The 23,430-nt window shown below is 44.5% G+C and overlaps 1 protein-coding gene across 1 annotated transcript in view; it reads left to right on the top strand.

The window, feature by feature from the left end:
• Positions 1-23,430, top strand: part of CCDC93 (coiled-coil domain containing 93) — an 86,571-nt gene that overhangs the window by 37,160 nt on the left and 25,981 nt on the right. The window contains 6 exon segments of the mRNA XM_032353845.1: positions 24-60; positions 3,086-3,178; positions 3,454-3,504; positions 4,354-4,440; positions 19,270-19,386; positions 22,452-22,514. Of these exon segments, the coding sequence (XP_032209736.1) occupies positions 24-60; positions 3,086-3,178; positions 3,454-3,504; positions 4,354-4,440; positions 19,270-19,386; positions 22,452-22,514 (448 nt within the window).

Below are 23,430 nucleotides of genomic sequence, written 5' to 3'. Positions count from 1 at the left end.
CTCCCCTTTTTTGTGGCCTGCAGGAGATATGGATTTAGCCGCCAGAGCAAAACAGAGAAGGTAAGAAAAGCATAGATAATGGGAGAGAACATTGGAGAGATGGAAGCACCCCTCCCCTTTGCCTCTGTCTGATGCTGATGGGCCTCGGGCTTAGCAAGAATGGGGGTATGCGGCTTCACAGTGACCCGGGCTCCAGTCCCTGGGCAACCCGGGTCGGCAGGGATGTGGCAGCTGCCTGGGGCCACTGCATCTCCCTGTACTAGCTGCGGTCTGCCACCCTCATGGGCCAGGGCGCTGAAGCAGCAGCCTCATGGAAGGGCTGGAATTCATGGCCCCAGAGACAACCAGCTGGGCTCTCCTAACTCCAGAGGTATGAAGATGAAGTCTGCTGCAGGGCCCTGGGCACTCCCCGCTGGAGGAGGGAGACCCTAGACAGGTGTGAGCAGAGTGCTGCCGGTGATGTAGAACACAGCCGCATGTTGCAGGCCTGCCCTAAGACAGCCTAGTGTGGAGAACTCAGGGAAGTAGAAGTGGGCGTTCTAACTTCACACGGCAGTCTCAGAAACCTCCCATAATGTTTGTGTTTACTGATGAGCCTTAGCCATCAGCTGCAGGGCGGGCATGTGCATCTTACAGTGCCATACCCCGTACTGTGCCTCGGCCCCTTTTTGCAGGGCTCTGCATGTCCTTTCTTCATTTACTTCCCTGAGCAACTCAGTGAGGAAGACACTACCTTTTTTCAGAAAAGCTGAGGTCAGAAAGCTGTGAGGCTCAGAGAGGCTCTGGGATTTGTCCACAATCACGCAGGCCCCTCAAGGGAAGTAATAAGAATCTGAACCCAGGTCTGTGGGACAGCAAAGCCTGTGCTCTTAACCACTGCCTGTTAAATAATGGAATGCTGACTAAAGTTGTTGTTGGCTCTTAAAAAGCAGAGTCCTATAGTTTGAGATCCATGTGTACTCTTTTTTTCCCTCATTCCCCATCAGACTCCCAAGAGTTCCTTGCATAGGACACTTCCTCTCTAGGCTCTGTTCTCCTGCCGCCCCGGCTCTGTGCAGAACCTTGATCCTTCCAGGAAGCCTGCCTGGCTCTCAGGCTCCTGTGTTATGTGGTGATTGCTGTCTCAGTCAGCAGAGGGCATGGAGAGTGAATAGGAGCGTGTGTGCCAAAGGCAGGCTGGCTGGTTTCAGATCCCTTCTCTGTGTGACTTCGGACAGTGTACTTACTCACTGCGCCTCAGTTCACGGCGTCTGTGAAGGAGGGGTGGTCACTGTACCCCCTCGCAGCCTTGGTGGGGAGAATGAGTCATCACGCGGGAGATACCAAATAAGCATGAGCTGTTTTATCAGGGGCAGTGGTAGTTCAGGGCAGCCAGTCATTGATTAGGGTACCTTCTTTTTCGGTCTTCTCGTTATTTAATTCTGCAACCGTTGTGTTTTTATTTTTAACTAAACAGTCATTTCCTCCAAAGCAAGGGTTTTCTGGATTTGTGTATGTCAGGTGGCATCTGATACGTAATAAGAATTTGATGTGTACTTTCAATTTGGCATGTAATTTAGTCTGAAAAGAATGTCTGTGCATATAGTTATTGGGTGTATTAATTATGATTGGAAAAGCCATGCGATGCTCATTAAATGGTATTCACTTTGGGCTTGTCTACAAATACAGATACAGGTTTCCTCTACTATCCCAAAGTAGAGTGTAGCTGTAAAGCCTTTTATAAGGCAAAATGGTATAAAGCAAAGAAGCAATTGCCATCAGTTTATATGAAAAATTTGTGAGCATTCCTAGACCCAAAAAGTTAAGTCTTAGGCTTTTCTGATACAAGCCTTGCCAACAGACACACAAAATAAATTGAGACAAAGCACAGATGCTTGGATACAGTTCGAAGCTCTTGCAGCTTGATGCTGAGATGCTGAATGTCGTTCCCAGGGAAGGAGCTCAGCAGCCCGCTTTCATTGCCCAGGTTACACACTCCCTCCTAATGGCTCACAGCTAAACGCTGAAAACTGTTTTCGCTTTCACCTTTTTTTGTAAAAGCGAAAATCCTTTTCAGATTTCTTTTGATCAGCAACAACAGGTACTAATAGGGGTCTTTTGTGAAAGCAAAGTGGCCTAACACGAGTTTTTGAAATCAGGGGATACCTATATCCCCCGCAGTGAGGAGCTCACAGTGTTCCCTGGGGTCAGTTACAGGCAGGTTATAGAAAAGCCTTCTAGAATTGGGTCGGTCTAAGGAGGCCGTCTGAGACCGCCATTTCTCTTTTTTAATCCAAGAGGACCCTGATATCCAGAGAAGGTAAGCCTGTGGTCACCCCGCTGCAAGGTGGCAGACACGGAACTAGGAGCAAGCTTTCTTGACTTGCAGTGCAGTTTTGAGAAGCTTCAGGTCATGCAGGTGTCTTGAGTGTGGCGGTGGGTATGTTTAGAGCCTGAGGCTGGATCCAGAGCCAGAAGCTGGATCACCAGGTGAAGTAGTTCGATTTTTATCCTTCAGGCTAGTGGTTTTTAAACTTTGTTGGCTACCCTTAGCAGTAAGAATTCTGTTTTTCATCATGATTCAGTACACACACAGACTGCTCCAAAATAAAGGTTTCACAGAGCAGTGCCTAACCCTTTACTATGTGTAAAGCACTTTGATGTGTCCTGTTCTATTATTTTCGTGTCATGTCTGTAGATGCTGGCCATACCTGCTAAAGGACTTGCATGTCCCCCAGTGGGTCTCAAGTGGCCGTTTGAAAAATATACTCTGTTAGGCAGTGATTTGCTCTTGAAGGCGTTAAGGCAGGGAGGAGACCCAGTCAAAGGAGGAGTCTGGCAAATGCATGCCACTTGATAGGCACTGAACCAGCAAGCAGTATAGCAATGGAGTGAGGCACGGGCCAAGGCCTGGACCTTGACCTGCTCGGTCTGTGGTAGGACTGGAAGCTCAGGTCTCTGGATTCCCCACTCTTTGGCAGGGACTGGTTCACCTTTCCAGATCTGCATATTGTCCTTCACAGATCTGTGCCTCTTTGCATTGTCAGCCTTTCTCCACTGAGTCTTCATCTCCAGGGCCCAGCTATTTTTGCATCTTCCCTTCCAGGCCGAGGACAAGAAGACGGTCCTTCCCGCAGGGCTCTCGGCTGCAGAAAAAGCTGATGCCCGTGAGGAAGATGAGCTTCAAGCTGCTGAAGAGGTGTGTGGCCAGTGTAGGTCCCCTGGGGCTTCTGTTTCAGGCATCTGGGGAGAAATTGTCCCTTCATCCCCAGCTTTGCAAACGGCCAACTGCCTCCCACACCCCACTGCTGTTAGCTGGCCTCTCACACCCTTTCCAGTTTCCTTTCCTCACCCCTTCCCTCATGAGCCTCACTAGAGAGAACAAGTAAACAACCTTGGATTGCACCGGAGAAGTCTGTGTAGACCCGTTGCAGAAGCCTTACGTACTTCTGCTCCTTCTCTCCGTTCTTCCAGCAGCGTATCCAGTCATTGATGACCAAGATGACCGCCATGGCCAATGAGGAGGTGAGGGAGGCATTGTGTGGGGGGCGCCATGTGGAGGTGGGGATGTGGAACCGCCCTCTGCTACTCCAGGGAGCCTCCTCCCAGAGGGACCTCCTTCATCAGAGCCCTGTCTTTTTAGCAGTCAGTGCTTCCTCTTTCCTTAGGGTCTTTTAGGAAGCTTTCTCCCAGTGCATAGTGTTGCCGTCCATGGGAACCTCTGGGGATCTGCAAGGACCCTTGTGAGAGTGGGATGTCCTTGCTGGGACGGCATCACAAGGACATCTGTAGAGGAGCCGTGGTTCAGCCCTGCCTCTCCACAACCACCCATGCCAGAAGAACCCTCGTCCTTCCCACGCCATCTGCTTAGAAAATACAACACCACAATTTTCATTGGTCTTCCCAGACCTCGGGGCCTGTCCAAAAGGTTTAACCAAGGGCTTTGAAAGGATCCCTCCTTTTTAGGGCAGGAAAAGCCTGTGGCAGTAATGAGGTATTTGGAGAGCTCTAAGATTCCTGTTTCTGTCCCATGTGTATTTTTTTCTTCCCCTCAGTTCTAAGACTTCCAGGTTCCTCTGCTCAGGAAGAGACCCTGAGATGGGGTATTTGGGGTAAAGAATGATTTCCCAGGGACCAGGAAGAATCTGGCACAAACATCTGAATGATTCACATGATGGAGAGATGGCTTACCTTTTGCCCCACAGCTTGTTTTCCCCTTTCCTTGTTGATAGATACCTAAACAAAGCCCAGAGTATTCCCCCTCCTCCCCTGGAGTATTATCTATTTTTGCTATATGACTCAGAGCATTCAGATTTTCCAGTTCTGTGAAAGACAAGGCATGGCCTTAAGAACCCCCCCTCCCCGTGACTGCAGAGCCGCCTCACTGCCAGCTCCGTAGGCCAGATCGTGGGACTCTGCTCCGCCGAGATCAAGCAGATCGTGTCCGAGTACGCAGAGAAGGTATGTGGGGCCCCAGGTGGAGTCTTAGCCTCAGGTCATGCCCCCAGGATCTCTTCTGTGTCCCTATACCCTTCCATATCATTGATGGAGTCACGTTGTAATTCACCAGCAACATTTGTCAGAAACATGCATGCCATGCAAAGCTGTCAGCATTTGTCCGTTAGCTCAGTTAATTTTCTTCTGCAGTGCCTATTTTTCTATCCATATAAAGAGAAAGCCTGTCTCTCAGAGCAAGGATCACATCTCATAAATTGATGTCCGAGGTATAGCATAGGCATTTTTCCTTCTCTACCAGGCTTCTTATAACTCGGGCTCAGTTTGGTGATTGGGTCGAAGAATAAGCTTTTGCCACTTAGGAGACAAACCCCATAACTCAGCCAAGCCCAAGGCAAAATTTTTTGTTCCACTTTATTAAAAGGGTATAGAATGAACTAAAGCCTAAAAGCTATATTTCAGTGTTAGATTTTTTCTATCCTAAGAATAGGCAGCAGGACCTTGACTATTTCAGGGAGATGGTGATTAATCATTTTGCACATAACTGATTCTGGTCCGGCTGAGATGTAGTATCGGTGAAATCAGATTTACAGGGCATTGTTTCACATCCTTCCTTTCCCAGCCATACTCAAGTCCATCGCCCTAAAACGTTGATGTGTATTAAAGCATCCAGCTTTGCCTTCCCTGTCTCAGAAGCCTTGACGACAAATTGGTTATGCTCCAGCCCTCCGTGCAATATTCTTCTCAAGTGATTTTGCAGAGATGATGTACTTGGGGAAAGGATATCTCCTGAAACTGAGAGTTATGACCTTCTGTAAACACTGCAGGGGGTCACCTCCCACCAATGAGGGGTCTTTGAGCAATACAATGAGTAAAATGGCTTAGAAAGTCCGGGGGTGTGATTCTCACGTTTCCCCTACCTGCTACCCGCCAAGTCAGTGCTGCTTAATACGGGTTTTCTAATCCAGCTTTCATGGAGTCCAAAGTGTCCTCTGTTTCAGTCTGCCACCAAGGAGAGATGACAGTAGTCAAAGTGTCCTCAGAGATTTGACTGGAAAAGGAGTTAGATAATCCTCAAAGTTACAGATCAGCTTAAAAGCCTTGAAAGTGTAATTGAGGAGAACGATTTATACATTGCCCCAAAAAGGAAGTTTCTTGATTGGTGGTCAGCACACAATTGGATGGCTCTTGCCTTTATATTGCCACATAGCATTGATGAATCCAGTTTTTTAAAAAAAACAACTAGAAGTTGGGGTACTCACTGCAGGGGCCCTGACTTTTGTCTTCATACTCACCCACTGCCAGTAGATAAGAGCTCAGATTATTTTAAGAGGGAAACCAAGCAGGCTGACCCTCCTTTGTTGGTCGTATGCCTCTCTTTGCCTGGGAGTCCTGAAGCTTACCTCTTTCCCCAGTCAGCTGTTGCATGTCCGTGTCTCCTTTTGGGTCTGTTATCCCCTGAACTTTCCCTCCTCACCCTTGTACTGTGATCTGTACCCACAACCTGTGACTGCACTCTCTGCCTACATTCCATTCTGCCAGAAAGGAGTGACATTGGAAGTAGTTTGGACCCAGTGTTTTTCCAAGGACATAGGTAATTAAACTGCTAATGAAGAATTAGAGGTTCAGGGTTCACCGCTTGATTGTGTTTTTGCATTAAGTATGTAGATCATATAGCGTTAAAGGTAATGCTTTTTTAAATTATATCCTATTAATCTTATTCTCATATCAGAGTCATCTCACATTTGCATATTACCCTCCAGGGTTGGTCCCACATCTCCATGGTGGTTCCTAGTTGCAGCCATCAGGTAGGGCATCAAGAGGTCCGGTGGTACAGTTAAAAAGACAGCGTTTGAAGTCATGTCTTGGTTCATATCTGTCTCCTCTACGTCCCAGCTGTATGACCTTGACCAATTTATTTAACCCCTCTTTGTCCTCCTATCTCCCTATGTAAAATGGAGATAATACTACTTCACTGTCAGGATTTTGTGAAGATTAAGTGAAATGTGACTAAAGACCTCAAACAGTATCTGGCACGTGAGAGCTTTTAGCTGATACTCACCTTCATTTGCTTTTTATAGTCTGCATTTTTTTTTGTCATGTCGAATCCTAAACCTTTTTTATGTTTCTAGCCTTTGCACTTATTTGAATACTAGATAATTCATGTGTTAATACAGCCCAGTTCCTCAAGCATTTCCCTGTAGTTCGACTTCTAAGTTGTCTGTGTTTGCCACTGTGGATAATGCTGTCATAAACTCGGAGCAGATAGTTTCTACTAAGAGATTATTTTAGGAGTTGGGTGTTGGGTTATCTCTCTTTGTTGCTTTACAAATAAGTTGTAACAACACACAATACTGTCAGTGATAAAGGGGCTTCACCATGGCCCCACATTTCCAACTTTGTTCATTTGTCTAACTTGCTACTTTAGTAGCTATAAGATAGCACCTCTGCTCCTGAGAGGATGGGCCATGGTTCCATGTTTTTGTTTGCTCTGTTTTGTACTATATAAATTGTCATTACCTATACTCATTTATCTTTTGGATATGTGATGTTTTGCATATAAATTTGAATATAGTCTCTGGCGATTCACAGACCTGTACCCCTGGGGATAAAAATGTATGTTTATAAAAAATTTTTAAAAATTTTTTTTAAATTTGAATATAGTCTGTATTTTAGATTTATATATTTCATCACTAAAGTATTTCTTGGCTTTTTTTTTTTTAATATACAGTAAGTTAGCCACCATACAGTACATCATTAGTTTTTGATGTAGTGTTCAGTGATTCATTAGTTGCATGTAACACCCAGTGTTTTTTTATTTTTGGATTGCTTTTCATTAGAAACAAGGAATTTGTACGTAAATCAATGGATCTTTTTATTATTGTTTCCAGGTGACAGGGTCATCATCTTCCCATGGATCCAATAAGTAATCCATTACATTTCAGTTCATCTTTTACTGATGATGTTTAATTCTTTAACTTATGTGGAGTTCACTTTTATTTATTCTAAAATGGGATTCATGCCAATTTTCCTCCTCCTATCCACTCTCCTAATTACCATTTATTAATAATTTCTTTATACTTACTTGGAGATAGCTTATTGTATTTTTGTGGTTTTTATCTAATTTAAACTGTTTATGGACTCTTTCTTACTTTATTGGTTTATACTTCTCTAATTTTATGCAAGTTCCATGGTGAAGTGGCTTTGTTGTAGTTGTTGTTTGCTTTATTGTTTGCTCCTGTTTTATCAGTGGCCTCTCACCAGAGAGCATGAGGAGCACAACTGTAGTTGAACAGTCGGGTTTATTGCTGGTGCTGGTGGAGAGACTGTGCACGGGTGGGGAGCCATGCAACATCTCAGTAAGGAAGCATTAGGAAAGACTTACTGTGGGATTCTGGCTTGTTTTAGGTGATTTGTGGGAAGGACCAAGAAAGTAGGGCTTTGCTGTCTGTTGGATGTTTTAAGGAAGGGTGATCCTACAAATGAGTGTCTAAATAAATTTAATAAGATGGGGAATGAAAAAAATTAAAAAGATGAGGTAATGAATCATGGTTAAAGCTGTGTACTGTTATTAGCCAGCATAGGATATGTTTGGTCATTTTTGCGATTTGAGCAATTATGAGATTTTGTCCATGTTCAGACATGATTACGGAATGCTCATGTCTTTTCCTTCATCTTCAAGACATTGTGTGATGTTGACATTCTTTGAAATTACCTATGTTTAGCACCAAAATCTAGGAGGTGCAGGGCAGCTCCCAGCAACATCGAGGTCTTGTCGAGAAGGCCAGGTTGGCTCTCAGATGCCAGAGGCTACTTTACTTCTCCTCTGCTTATTCGTACATTTAGTTATCTACTGTTGCACATCAGTATTACAACAAAGGTGGTAGCTTAAAACAACACACACATTTTTTTTAAAGATTTTATTTATTTATTTGACAGACAGAGATTACAAGTGGGTGGAGAGGCAGGCAGAGAGAGAGGAGTAAGCAGGTTCCGTGCTGAGCAGAAAGCCCAATGCGGGGCTTGATTCCAGGACCTGAGACCATGACCTGAGCCGAAGGCGGAGGCCTTAACCCACTAAGCCACCCAGGTGCCCCAACAACACACACTTAGTATCTCACAGTCACTGGGGGTGAGCAGTTGAGCACAGAATAGCAGGATTTTTTTGTTTAGGGCTCTCACAGTGAAAGTGCTGCCCGGGTCTGCTTTCTTATCTGAGGCTCAGCTGGGGCAGGATCCACTTCTAAGCTCATGTGGTTGTTAACAGGATTCAGCCTGTTGGCTGAAGTCCTCAGCTCTTGCTGGCTGCTGGCTGCTGGCTACCCTCGGTTCCTTGCCATGTGGCCTTCCCCAAATCGCCACTTGTTTGATCAAAGCCAGCAAGGAAGAGCACCTCCTCATAGGCTAGACGTTGTAGTTCTATATAACAGCTAGGTGCATGCACTCACATATATCCCATCACTTCATTGTCTTCTCTTGGTTAGAAGCAGGTTACAGGTCCCATCCACATTCAGGGGATGGGCTTACATGAAGGCCTGAACACCAGGAGGCAGAGGGGATAGGGCTTTCCTAGGGTTGTCCACCACACTGTTTGGTTTCCGCTTTAATCTTACTGCCATGGGGCGCCTGGGTGGCTCAGTGGGTTAAGCCGCTGCCTTTGGTCATGATCTCAGGATCTTGGGATCGAGTCCCGCATCAGGCTCTCTACTCAGCGGGAAGCCTGCTTCTCTCTCTCTCTCTCTCTCTCTGCTTACTTGTGATCTCTGTCAAATAAATAAGATCTTTAAAAAAAAAAATCTTACTGCCATGAATTGGGCTGATACCAGGCACTGGCAGCTTATCAGAAGTCCATGCCCTCACCTTTCGGGTTTCCGTAACGAATCCCTTGGAAGTGGAGATGGGATTGAGGGATGCCCCAGAGGGAGGCCTTCAGAGGTACTTGTAAGAAACCCAAATTAATCTGGCAACAGGATGGATTTCTGCTTAGTGGAGAAAAGGGACAAGATAGTTTTGGGAGTATGAAAGAGTGAAAATGATTTTGTGAGCAGGCAGTGAATCGAACAGCTGGCCTGGTGCTTGGAAAGCTGACAGGCATTAGGATATAAAAAATGTGGGAAAACACATGTGCAGGCTTCTCTTTGATTTGTAAAGTTCACAAGTTCTTCTAACAGTGTAACATGATAAATAACGCATGTGTTTCAAAGCAAGCCTCTGAGATATGTAACTCAATTTAATATGGTTCCTGTAAAGCAGCAGGGAAGAGGAATGTGAAGAAGCTCCCAGATATATAATTCATGAGTTCATGTAGGCTCTCGGCCAAAGAGCACCATCTCCCTTCTTTTCCGAAGGGTAATGCCCTTTCCAGAATGCGCTAGATGAGACACTGCTGTGCTTTTTGGTGTTGATGTCTAATACGCTCGCTGCATCTTAGCCTTCATTTTTATAGGGAAGGAGAGTCTATGACTGTCATTTGCAGAACACTAAAACACTTGACTGTCCAAAACCCACTTCTGCTCTACGATCCTGCACTAGCTTGTGTCAGAAGAAGGGGAAGGAAGCTGAGCCAAGGAAGTAGCCAGGTCCCCTAGAAGGACAAGAAGGGACTCTCCCTAATGCCACTTACTAATGAACCCTATATCATTTCAACCACTTTAATACGTGACAGCCAGCTAAATCATTCCTTGGTCAGCATCTTCCTGAGATAGAATCTTAGAACATTTTGTTAATCTAGAAGCACAGATCTGCCTTGGGGAATCAGAAGAGTCTATCCTGGGCGCCTGGGTGGCTCAGTGGGTTAAGCCACTGTCTTCGGCTCAGGTCATGATCTCAGGGTCCTGGGATCGAGTCCCGCATCGGGCTCTCTGCTCAGCAGGGAGCCTGCTTCCTCCTCTCTCTCTCTCTGCCTGCCTCTCTGCCTATTTGTGATCTCTCTCTGTCAAATAAATAAATAAAATCTTTAAAAAAAAAAAAAAAAAAAAAGAAGAGTCTATCCTGAGTGCCTTCTCTGTGCTCAGTGCCTTGTATGTGATGATCTCGTGAATTCTCAGAGCAGTGTGCTGCCTTCTTGCATATAATCCTCTGCCTTCCTTCATCATTGTACTTCCTCACTTGCAGCTGAAACTCTCTGTTTATGTGTATGTGGACCACGTTTTACTGCTCTCTGCAACCTCGGAGCAAGGACCTAACAGTGTTGGTGTTCAGTATGTAAGCGTGTGATGTTATATCCATTTTGCAGATGAGGACACTAAAGGGTTGAGTCACTTGTCCAGTGTCACATAGCTAAGAAGTTCCAGGTTCGCATACAGGACTGTCTGACTTTGAAACCTGTCTCCTTGGCAAAGTAGAGTGTCTGTAGGGGCCAGCCATCATCCTTTGCCGTCTTCCTTCTCATCCACCTTCCAGGCTTGCAGTGACAAATCTCTTTAGATTCTGTCACTGTCCAGCTGCCTACCTTAGGCTAAGTAGAGAGACACCAGGTCATGTTGGGAACTAGCCACAGAAATAAGCAAAATGAAAATGGTGTGGCCCAGGCACACACACGCAATCACACCTGTGCTGCTAAAAGCTGTGGAAGTTTCTATTTGGGGTGTGTGCATGTGTGATTTTTCATATCACTTTTATAACCTTTAGAATGTAACATCCTGATGAATTTTCAGCCATCAAAGGACTTATTTGTGGAAGAAATTTTTTTCTTAATAGGTTTTGGAAATGTTCCTTTCCGGCAATTAAGAAATTCTGGCACCATTGCTTCTGAACTTTTGATTCTGAGGCCCATTCTCTGGCAGTTAATTGGAAGCCCGGCCAGTCTTGAAGTTATGTCTTTCAGGAGCACCTGGGGGTGCTCAGGTAATTGAGCTGGGTGTAGCCAAAAAGAGGTCGTGGCCAGGGCATGGTCAGGAATGCACATATAAAAACACAAAGGAAATTAAGTCCCCTCTAGAGAATGCAGACAACCACATTTGATTAGGGTGGATTTTGTCCCACTTGTCCCTCTCCTTTGTGATAATTTATATTCCACTATGATGCAAAACCAGCTGCCTCCTAAGTTCCACGCTCGCTAACTTGGACAGTATGGGTGTGGGAGCCTTTTGTTTGCAAGGACTGGAAGCTGCCCGTAATGGTATAAGCAAAAAGGGAGTGTTTATCATAACTGGGAGGTCTGTGAATGCAGGGGTCCCAGGGACTCCAGCAGCCTTGTCTCATCTCTGCTCTTGCTTCACTTGGTTTCTCTCTCTGTTGTCACCTGCTGGCTTCACCACAGACTGTCAGTCTTCTAGCACCCTCCCCACTTCTATGCGCAGAGTCCTAAGGATATCTCTGGCGTGGCTTAGGTCCCATATACCTCCGGGGTCCAGTTGCTTGGGCCAGGTGGTGGCCTGCCTCTTGACGGCAGCCTGTCTGGCATGAGAGTGAGTAGGTGATAGTGGTCCCCCACAGGAAATGTTATAAACCAGGTGATGCTAGGCACTCACCATGGCCGGTGCCTACTCAGGGAATCTGTCTAACTGAATTGGATGGGATTGACCCAAAAGTGTCAGTTGCTAATATATCAGCCGCCCTCTTGCAGTTACTGCCTTCGTGGTGTTGTTTCTCTACCCTGGTTTCTTATTTCCAGGTAGGGCTATTCCAGTTAGCTTTTTCAAACACTTATAAAGAAAATCGGTATCATTTTGGAGATATGTTCAGTCTTGAGCTTTGACTTCTTTTCTGCCAGGGAACTGACAGTTGAGCCCCAAGATGGGATGATTTCCTCCTGCAGCCAACACCTGTTGTGCACACACTGTATACTCCAGCAGTGTCCGCCGGGGGTGGGGGGCGTTGCAGGGTCTAGTTACAAGGAAGAGGTGGATGCTGCCTGCTGCCTCCGGGAGCTCCGAGTTAGCCTTCAGTCAGCCCGTAAGCAGAGAAGTTACAGAATAACATGACCTATATGATCTCAGATGGATACCAGTTGCTACTTGGTTTCTGTTGCCATTTGAAATGTCAGTATATGCGCCCAATGCAAATTGGTTGGTAGAGTTTGTAAGGTTTTACAGGCGAGATAAACATGACAGCAGGCTCGGTAGGCACAAGGCAAGATTTATTAAAGGTGCCCTCCGGCGAGGTTCCGGGACTCCAGAGAGGAGAGTTGGGGAAGTCGTGCAGGGAGTGGGTTGGGGGAGTCTTTTACCTGGGTTAAGACAGGGCATAGGTTTACAGCCATATAAGGTAGGGTATTTGGTGATTGGAGGGTCGGGGGAGTCCTGTTTCCTGCATAGGTATCGGGTTACTTGTGGAAATGTGACGTGGGCATACATCCTTATGGCAGGAGAGTCAAGCGTTAAGGAAGGGGCAGCCCGGCCGTCATTTTATTGTTCCTCCTGCATTCCCAGAGCCACCGACCCAACAGAGTTGACATTGAACTTTTTGTCCTAGGAATAAATGGGCAGAATGAATGACTTTAAAACTATACCCAGTTGAGGTGAAATGGAAAGATATAGTTTAAGGGGGATGGGGACTGGGGAACGTTACTGCACCCCAGGAACCTTGCTGAGATTAGCAGATCATGGAAAACTTAGCAACGGGGAGATCCTGACTCCTTTGTTATAAGAATCAGGCCTGAGTCAGAACCAGTGTGGTTTCTAGTCAGCTAAGATGCAAATGTTTCTAATCCCACCAGTCCCACCACAGGAAAGCATTTTTACCATTTTTTCCAGCAGCATTAGCATGTGGAGCTTGGGAAGAAGTATGGTGCCAGGGAGAATTTGTCTTCTTGGGAACGTCCTGCTGTGACCACAGATAGAAAAAAGGGTCTTCTTTTTTTTTTCCAGGGTTAGATTTTTGTACAAAAAAATCCTTCATTCTGGACTGCATTTCTTCATACGAGGTCACAAGTGTTAAGTTACACCCTAAATCTGTCAACTTCCGGAGGGCCAAGTTTCCTCTTGCAACTCTCATCTCTGTTGCCTGATGCATAATGACTGCTCAGCAGAGGCTGACAAGTCTCTGCAGGTTTGTGCAGAGACTCACCTAGTGGCCAGGACCAGTGACTTTCCTCCCTATGACGGGCTTTTCTGTGATGTTGTGTGGCTCCACTCCTGGTAGTCTCCTTCCGAGCACTACTGACAATATGCTGTTTTCATTTGTCTCTATCTGTCTTCCTGTAAATGAGAGCTGGGATCATTGTATATTCCCAGTGCCTAACACAATACGGTTTTCATGACCATTTGTGGGAGAGAGGAAAGACAGAACAAGAAGACCTTTGAAAACTCTGTCTTCCTCCAAAGCACAGTTTAGGCTAGGAGAGAATGTAGAGGACACCACCTTTATTTGTGCATGAGTTGGTTTTACCTGATTGAACCGTGGAGGTCCAGGAGTAAGGTCTGTGTCCCCACTACCTACCACTGGGCCTCACACATAATAGGATCTGACTAAAGGGTAATTGAACGAGGTAAAGGAAGGTGGGATAGAGAGATTTAAAACTACAATCTGAATTTAGAAATTAAGGAACCCTATAAATCTGGAGAGAATGATGCTAAATGTGGGGTTAAAATATTCCAGGATTTCCTAAAATCTGAGGTACTGATACAGTAAGTAATAACGGCATAAAAAGAGGGAAAAAAATGGTATCAGCTAATTAGTTTTCGACCTGATAGGATTGTCTCAAGCTGCACAGCACAATATACCTTTTTAGAGTCTTCATCAATCTGGATAAAGGCACAGAATGAGTTTGTCAGATTTGGACATCATTTAAAGCTAAAACAAAGAGATGGCTACACCCCAGAGAATAGAGTCAACATTCAAAAATATCTTAGATTGAAATTAGGAGCCCAAACAAATCCATTTGTTCAAGAAGGTATGCGGGAACTGTTCCATTTCACTTCAGAAAAATCAGTCACACCAATTCAGGATTCAGTGAGCTTGCCATCTGACGGGACGGTAGTTTGTGGGGAGAAGAGTGGAGAGTTCTGGACTTGTTCATGCCTCCTAAATGCACAGTGCTTTCTGGGCAGATACACTGCATTGCCTGCCGTGGAGCCCAGAGCTGCGTCTTAGATGCATCTGGGTTGCATGAATATGGGTCTTCGAGGTTCATGGGATTTCCTCAGTGGGAGTCAGGGATAGTAAAAAAATATTTACGTACCCCGTTTCACCAGTGGAAGCAGAGAGGGTGAATGAATAGTCCCGTCCTGTCTTCAGGGCTCAGACTCCAGTCAAGAGTTGCAAAGGTCCCTTGTCAGCTAGCATATTTCTAGAGAGTAGTAACCAAGATGGAAGGGTACCGACATGTTTTACAGAAAGGGGAGATGAAAGAGCTGTGGATACTTATAGGTGAATCTGTTACCTGGAAGAGTGATTGCACTTTACCTCTGTTGCCTTCGGGAAGAATGGCCATGTACGCATTTGAGTCTTTACAAGGTCTGATTCTGTCTCTGCTGGCTTTTTGCTCCTACTGTGCACATGCTTTCAAATTTGGACTGTGAGCTCGTGTGCCCTGAAAATTTACTTGTAGAAATTCTTTGAAGCCTAGAGGTGAATCTCTGTTCTTCCGGGGGGGCTTTGCTTTTATTTCCAGCAAGCATCTGGAGGCACCCCAGCCCAGGTCCATCGCATACGTAGTCTTGACTTGTGGGTTTTTTTGACCATCCAGGTAGTGTATGCATTTGGATTACAGAACTGGACCTGTTATGAAATCTCACTGCAGATTTTTTTTCTTCTTTCATTCATTTATGCAAAGCAGTTACTGAATTATAAAAAATCATTGCTTGAGATCACCTGGTATGGGCAAGTACTTTCAAGAAAACAGCCAACCTCAGTGGTTATATATACCTTCCTGGAGCTCCACTTTCACTAACTCTTTGGCCTTGTAGGTTTTCTTATATTCTTGTTAGCTCATAGGGTTTTTTTTTAATATTTTAAAAATAAATATTTTGGGTTGTTTGGGTGGCTTACTCGGTTAAGCATCTGACTTGATTTTAGCTCAGGTCAGGAGTCTGCCTGGGACTCCCCGCACCACCACCCCCGACCTCCTGTGTGCATGCACACACTAAATTAATCAATCCATTAATTAATTAATTTTATATCATCTGTTTATTTGCTTTCAATAGAAAGATTCATCAAGGTGCCAGAAACCGAAGCCCCATCTGTTGCGGACAGAGAACTATATCATGAGATAGGGATCTTTCTTGCTGACAACTTAGGAGCCATATTTTAGTGTGGGGAGGGAAGTCATACAGGAGAGATTCCTATTTTAGGAAGAAGGTTGATATGTAGATAACCTTTGGGGTCTTTTTCATTATAAAAGTATATAGTTTTAGCTAAAGTAATCATTTTTTAGTTCTCTTAGGAATTTACTATTTTGAACAAGACTAATATTATCAAGTGACATTTAAATCTCGTTCGCCTAACAGTGGAAGTTGTGAGTATCTGTCAGCTATTAGGAAGCATTGAATCTGCACTAGAAGTCATCTTAATCCACTCTGTGGTTTTGAAAGCACGTTCTTAATCTGAAATTGTTGAACGAAATTAGATTGGTTCTTTAGCCCTCCCTCCAGTGTAAACACAAATGGAATTATTTGTAGATGATTGGCATTCTTGGAGAGATACTGCACTTTTCACATAGAAATCAGTTAAGATGCCCCAAGGATTTAAATTTTTTCTGTCAAGAATTTACTGTAAAGTTTCTTCTCCTGTTCTCCATCTGTCCAGCTTTGTCTCATCCTTCCAGATCAACTTCGTCTTCTTCAATTCCCTTCTCACTGTGACTGGCAATGACCAGGATGCCAGGTGCTCTCAAGACCTGTTTCTGCCTTTATCAGTCTCTAGATTGCCTAACAAAAAGTATGTTTGAAAAGTAGAGCTATCAGCTTTCCATTGACGTGGTTGACTCTTCAGTTTAGCACTAGAATAAACAATGATATCTGCAGAAAAATAACTTCCCATTAAACAAAGCACTTGGCATAGCACCATCTCTAGACTCAAAGGCAAACAGAGGAACCTACAAATTCATGTGAACTATGGGCCTGTAATGTGCATATTATTCATTTTAATTGGGCTAGAGAGATATCACATATGGAAATGGCATTTAATGTTCTGGTATTAATGTGTATTAATGCTTTGCATATTAAAATTAAAGGGATTGCACTTAGCAATGAGAATTGCTACCTATCAATGAGAGAAAGGATGTTGAAAGCCCATGTCTGCTTATTAGAGCATATCATAACAGATAGATTAAGTTTGTAGAGTGACTTCAAGGTCTTTCTGTGAACTCTAAGTGTATTTTCTCTATGCATATAGTTCTCTGAATCACCTATCTAGTGAAAGAACTTTCCTCTCTCAATGTTGTAAAAGTGATGGGTGGGCCCACTCTTCTGATTGGAGTTAAGGGTACCCCAATGCATGGTTGGTTCCAATACATGATTCTCAAGTGAGCCAGTCCCCTTAGATTAAAGTAGTGGTTCTCAAAATTTTCGTTTCAGGACCCTTTAAGAACTCTTAAAAACTACTGAGGTCTCAGTAGCTTACATATTAATTCATTTACAGAGGATAATAATAAATGCTTTATATATTAATGTCAAAGCAATGATACTAATACATGACATGTTACATCTGGAAAACTTCACTGTATAATAATGAGAGAATGAGAATGAAAAAATGACATTTTAGTATTATGAAAAAGATTTTGACCCCAAAGACCCCTGTCATGAGGCTCTTGAGGGACCCTGTGGCTAAAAATTAAATCTAGATAGAAAGATAGAGAGAGAGAAAAAGAGAAAGAAAGAGCTAGCCAACCAGCCCCAAAACCTTCTTTCCAGATATCAAGATAGCTACTGGTTTTCCTGCAAGAAGCATTTCTTGGCAGCGAAGTCAGAGGCCTTGATTTTAAAACAATGTTGCGGGTATGCCAGGTAGGTAGAAGAACTGGGTGGGAAATACACTTTCCATGGTCTTAGGACCCTGGCCATAAAAGCAGTTCATTGGCAGGAAGACCTGCTAAAACTTGAAGACACCATCAAGCCAAGCCAGAGGTGCAGAACAGCACTGAGTGAGTATGTGCTTGCCCCAGTGGACTAGAGGGAGTCCTGGGGGGTAATCCTGCCAGCCCACAGCTCTGTCTGGTCCAGAGCCACAGAGGCAAGTTGGAGGAGGTCAGAATATTCAAGATAATCCTGACATCAAACAGAGGGACATAACCTGTGGGGTAATTCCAGTGAACAAGGAATTCTCTTTCAGATGTCAATAAATCGTGAGCTGGAAGGCTTGGGTAATTCTCCAAGTTACGTTAAATGCTGTGAGGATATGCCAAAGACATGCTGGAAATCAGTGTCCAGCAATCTGAGTTGGATGTTAAAACCCAAATCTGAAAATGAACTATAAGAAAAAGCTATTAAATATATAGCAGACAAAAGTGGCCAAGTTAATAGCATAGTTCAGGGTGACACTATCAAGTAAAGGAGATATAATTAGCTCATTGTAATTGTTTCTGACAAGTGATTTGGAAATCGAGAGGAAGTGGTCCTTCCTCCTCCCTCTTTTTTTATATACTCAAATTATTTTCAGAAACCATTCTCCCTCCCCAGACTATAGGTTGTGAATATCTTGATACGACCAAATGTATTTTTAAATGTTAACTCCGATTTCCAGAGATCTAATAAGCTGGAATATGTTAGTTGACATTTTCCGAAATCCTGGTTTTCAAGGCAAGGTGTGTTGCAGTACCAAATGCTCAGTTTTTCTATTTCTGTTATGGCCTACCAGTCTAGGAGATGGAAAGTGATGTTCCTTACTGTTTTATGCAGCCACATCCTGCTGGTTGTTCCCCACCTCCGCAACCGTTAAGTAGCAAAAACTCATCATCCGTTAGTAGTGCTGCTGAATTATTCAGGGAAATCCTTAACCAAAATAAATGGTGACTATTCCATCCAATTTCTCCTCTCACTTTCCCATCTCTTTTCCCCATGGACAGATTTTCCAGACTTTCAAGGCTTATGATCACTTAAAAAATGCAAGAAAAAAATCAAATACCCAAACAGTTTTGTTGCACTTGGGCTTAAAGTCAGTGCTTAGTTTGGTACTGGGATACTTCCAGTTGAAAAGGGAAATGTGGTAGAAATGGGCGTTTGTTTAATAAAGCTCATTTAAGCCTTTATATGACCATCCAAGAAGTACTGGAAGGACTCCTGTTACAACAGGATCAACCTTTTAATTTGTTTGTCCTGAGGCTGGTGTTTGTGTTCAGAGTCCATATCAAGTTCCGTCCTCCTCTGTGTGGTTTGTCAGTGCTGTTGCTGCTTCACCGAGAAATCTCTCCCCGACTCCCTTCAAGGCCTGGCAGGTCCCTGCCACCCGTGCAACCCTTTTTCTCCCTCGCCTCCCCTCGCCTCCCCCCACCTCCCCCCCGTCCTGCTGCCCCATCAGCAGCTTCCATCCCTCTCAGCTCTATCATCTGTGGACACCAAAAGAGTAGAAATAAGAAATGGTTAAAAGGGAATGGATCCGTGGACGGGGAGAAACAAGTGAATAGGCTGTTGCTTTTCATTTTAAGTGCTTCCAGACAGTTACTGCTTTGATGGTGCCAGTTGCCTCCACATAACCGTATTATTATATGTGTTTCTGTGCTTCTGCACATGCCGTTCCCTCTGCCAGGAATGCAGATTCCATTGGTAAGGGTCTTGATCGTTGTGTTGGCTCCTCACATCTGGACCTGGGTGTTGCATAGGATCCCATGGCTGAGCTGGCTTGGTTTGGACAGGCTGCCAGGTAGTGCTCTGCCCAGGGTGAGCAGGGCTGGGTCTCTTACGCAGACTGAGGTGGGCTTACTAAATCCTTTGGGCTTGCCCTCCGTGTTTCCCACAGCAGTCTGAGCTGTCAGCCGAAGAAAGTCCAGAAAAATTAGGAACCTCTCAACTTCATCGTCGCAAAGTCATCTCCTTGAATAAGCAGATTCTACAGAAGACCAAACATCTGGAAGAGGTTGGTGTTTTCTTTTTATAATTTCTTTCAAGTAATATGAAGCTTTTCTTCAAGAAGGGAGAAACCAGGGAAGGAGTGAAGATATTCATGTTAGAGTGGAGGTTCTAGAACAGGGATTAACATCCTACAGCCCTTGGGCCAATCCAGCTGCCACCTGTTTTTATAAGTAAGGTTTTCTTGGAATATATGCACATCAACTTGTTTACGTATTTTCTGTGGCCATTTTCAAGCTCCAGGGCAGAACTAAGTAATTGCAGCAGAGACCACATGGCCTAGAAAGCCTAAAATATTTACTACTTGGCCCTTTCCAAATGTGGCTCACAAAGCCTAAAATATTTACTGTCTGGCCCCAACTGAAAAAATTTGCCAACCCAGTGCTAGAAGAACATCACAAGACTTAAGGATAGCATTTATTGGGTTCCTGAGTGGCTCAGTGGGTTGAGCCTCTGCCTTCGGCTCGGGTCGTGATCTCAGGGTCCTGGGATCGAGTCCCGCATCGGGCCCTCTGCTCAGCAGGGAGCCTGCTTCCCCCCTCTCTCTGCCTACTTGTGATCTCTCTCTCTCTCTCTCTCTCTCTGTGTCAAATGAATAAAATCTTTAAAAAAAAAAAAAAAAAAGAATAGCATTTATTGATTGACAGTGTTCACTGAGCGCTGCTCCATGCTAGGCCTAAAACTCGGCTGTGGAGATGAACGAAGAACTAACTTATTCTTTTCACACAACATCCTTGTGGAGGAGGTATTGTTGTTCTCCTCCTTTTATGAATAAGGAAACTGAGAAACAGAGACATGAGGTAGTTTTGCCTGTGATTACACAGCTTACTAATGGTAAAACCAAAATTTTGAATACATAGATCTACCTCATTTTTCTAATTGACCCCATAACGCAACATAGTGTATATGTACTATAATTTACTGTACCTGTCCCCTGTTCACGGGTATGTAGATTGTTTCAGGGCTCCCCCCCCCAACTGCAAATTTACACTACCATGAACATTTTTGTAATATGGTCATCTTTGTGCAAATATGTATTTGTATAAGAATGACTTTAGGAAGTGGGATTGCTGGGTCAAAAATACAGGCATTTTCTATTTTGCTTAAAACCATCAAATTATTCACCAAACATTCTACCAGTTTGTATGTTTATCAATAATATAGGAGAGAATCCAAACTCCTTAAATCCAGGAACCCCTGTTCCAAGATCATGCAGGTGGAAAGTAAGCAGGAGGCACTCATGGCCTTGGTGACAACCATGGGGAGAGTCCTGCCCCAACAGAGAAATGGAAGAAGGGCCAAAGCAAGAGAAGGAGTAAAGAGTATCTCATGGTCCAACAGGGGAATGCATTATAGAGGCATAGAACTAGAATGTAGCTAGTAGGTAGCTGAGCAGAAACCTGACATTGAGGAAGGAAAGAGGAATCCGGAAAGGAGATGGTAATCTACTGCTGAATTTGGGGCTGGGTTTAGGAGTTAATTTTGAAGAAGAAAACGAGGGCAGGATGATCATGAAGGATTCCAGCAAGATGAAAAGTAGGCTAAGCTACTGAGACATCCCGTGTTTGGGAAAAGATGGTCAGATGAGCAGATAAAGAGAGCTCTTACAAGTTAATCAAGTGGAAGAAATGAGTCTTCACTTCTTAGCAGGCTACGTCCCTGCCAAGATCCAGCTCGCATGAGTCTTTGTTGTGAAGCCTGCCTTAGACATGCTGATAAGCCAGACTGTCCTGGGACCTCCTCTGGGCCTGGCTCTTCCCCAGATATTCTCATACTCTGATCCCTGGTGCACTCGTCCACCTCCTTGCGGGTAAGGACTAGGTCATGTTCCTCACCTTCTCCTAAATGCCTCATGTGAGCAGAGCACTGGGTAAATGTTAGATGGGGGACTGGGTGAGTGCATGGGTGAGAGGTGGACAGGAAGGTGGGAAATGCCAGGACCCCTTCCTGGAGCCTCAAAAGGGCTTCAGGAGTTCAGTCACTAGTATTTCAAAAGAAAAATTCTCCAGAAATAATTCTTCTCTGCCAATTACACAAACATGTCAGTGAAAGTTCTCATTGCACAGATGGCTTCCTTGAAAAGGGAGAAGCCGGAGCCTACCTGCTTCCCTCCTTTATCACTCTTGCTCTCTGCTTGAGTTGGCTTCTTGATAGGCCTTTTGGGAAATGTAACCATTCATCAGTTATGAAGACTAGAAGCATGATTTAGGAGTAGTGATTCCTGAAGGCAGCATAATTCTTTAATGGGTTACTTAAACAGTTCAGGATGGGGCAAGTTACTTTGAAGCAATCATTGAGATACAGGATATCTTTGCTAATTTGAACGCGGGTAACAGCCAGAGTCTGTTTTCATTTTCTGCCACTTCCCCTTTTCAAAAGTGGAAATGTGTAGACTCTGAGCTTTCGATGAATGTTTTCAGATTTTTAAAAGTTCATAGCACAAGAATATATCTTTTAGTAAGGAAAAGAGAAATGACATTTTCCTGATGTAAGTTTGCAATCATGTAACTTTGAACAGGAAAGGTCATTCATCTTCTGTCTCTTCGTGTTGAAGTCCTGAATTCTTTCATCTATCTCAGATTGTTTGCCAGCCAGTCATGTTCTGTGCTAGCATCCTGAGTTGTGAAATGCAGTTTATATTCTGGGAATGGGCACAGTGGGTAAGTAAACTGGCTACTTTTCCGTAGCCATACAGAAAAGTTAGACCTGGATTTGATCAGTTAGCAGGCTTTATCAGTTAGCAGCCGTGAAACTTTCGTCCAGTAACTTAACCCCTCAGAGTCTTTAGTTCCTCATATGAAAAATGAGAAAAATGTCTTCTTCCTTTGAATATAAGGATTCAGTGATAGGATTCATGTAGAACGCCTCATTTGTCCCCTGACATATAGTCGGTGCTAACTATATGAATTTTGTCTTCATCTGTTGTCAGCAACCATTCTAAAATTCCCACATTCACTCAGTTTAAATCTCTGTTGAATTTCCATTTTCCCCTCTGTGAGATGGGGATCCCCTCACAGCTGTGCTGTTTTGAGGACTGAACAAGAGCCGATATCTTTTCCCTTTCTTTTCCAGCTGCAGGCAAGTCATACCAGCCTACAAGCCAGATACGATGAAACAAAGCAAACTCTGACAGAGGTGAGATTTTCAGAACCGCTTTTGATCTGCATCATTAATGGAACACCCTGGATTGTCAGCCTTTGTGGACTCTGAGGGCTCAGGGGCCATCTGGGGACAGAGGATAAGCACATTGTAGCCCATGACCCCTGCCGTCAGTTTACCCACACTGCCATGTTCAAAAGCCTCAGCAATCTTGGCAGGGGACACGGGCCATAAGGCCATGGGCCATAAGGATGGGGAAGGGCTTCCTGGGGAAGGCCAGGCTCATGGGCGGGGCACGGGCCTCAGAATTTGAAGTGGGCCCCGCTCCTCTTAACCTCCACAAGCCGCAGGCTAGAGAACAGCTCCAAAATCCTGAATTCCTGAAGAATGAGGGGGTTTCTTTTTATAAGATGAGAGAACTGCCGAGGGCTGTAATTTGTTATTCAGAATTGCCAGTTTTCTTCTAGGTGGGATGGGGGACAGGGTCTCAGGAGGAGGAGGAGGGGTGGTAGGAGTATTTCAAACCATGTGACCTGTTTTCTCACCTGCGTTTGGAGTGTGCCGTCTCCTGTCAGTGTTAGTGTTGTTTTCCTCCCACTGCTCATTGCCTAGGAAACCAGGCCAAGAAAACAAACACTGTGTCAGGAGGGGAATTTCGATATTTCTGTCCCTCGCGTCTCCATAGAAAGTTGTCCTCATCTGGATCTGATGGTCTCTCCTCTGTTATTTTGGTGCTCGGGCCCTAGCTGTACTCTACAAGGACCACATGCGGGGTGGGGCTCTGCCCAGGACTTTCTGAACCAGGTGGAAACAGGACTGATCTTCAGAGATCTCTCTGAGACCAAGGCAGCCCCCCCTTTTCTTTAAATTTCACATGAAATTTGCCTAAAGTTCTTGTTTCTGTAGCCATGTGTTGCACTCATTTCATTGCCTTGTTGTCAGATTGACAAAA

The sequence above is a fragment of the Mustela erminea genome, chromosome 8 (genome assembly GCF_009829155.1).
Source record: "Mustela erminea isolate mMusErm1 chromosome 8, mMusErm1.Pri, whole genome shotgun sequence".
NCBI lineage: Eukaryota > Metazoa > Chordata > Mammalia > Carnivora > Mustelidae > Mustela > Mustela erminea.
The sequence above is the reverse complement of the archived record's forward strand: the minus strand, read 5'-3'. Positions and strand labels throughout refer to the sequence as shown.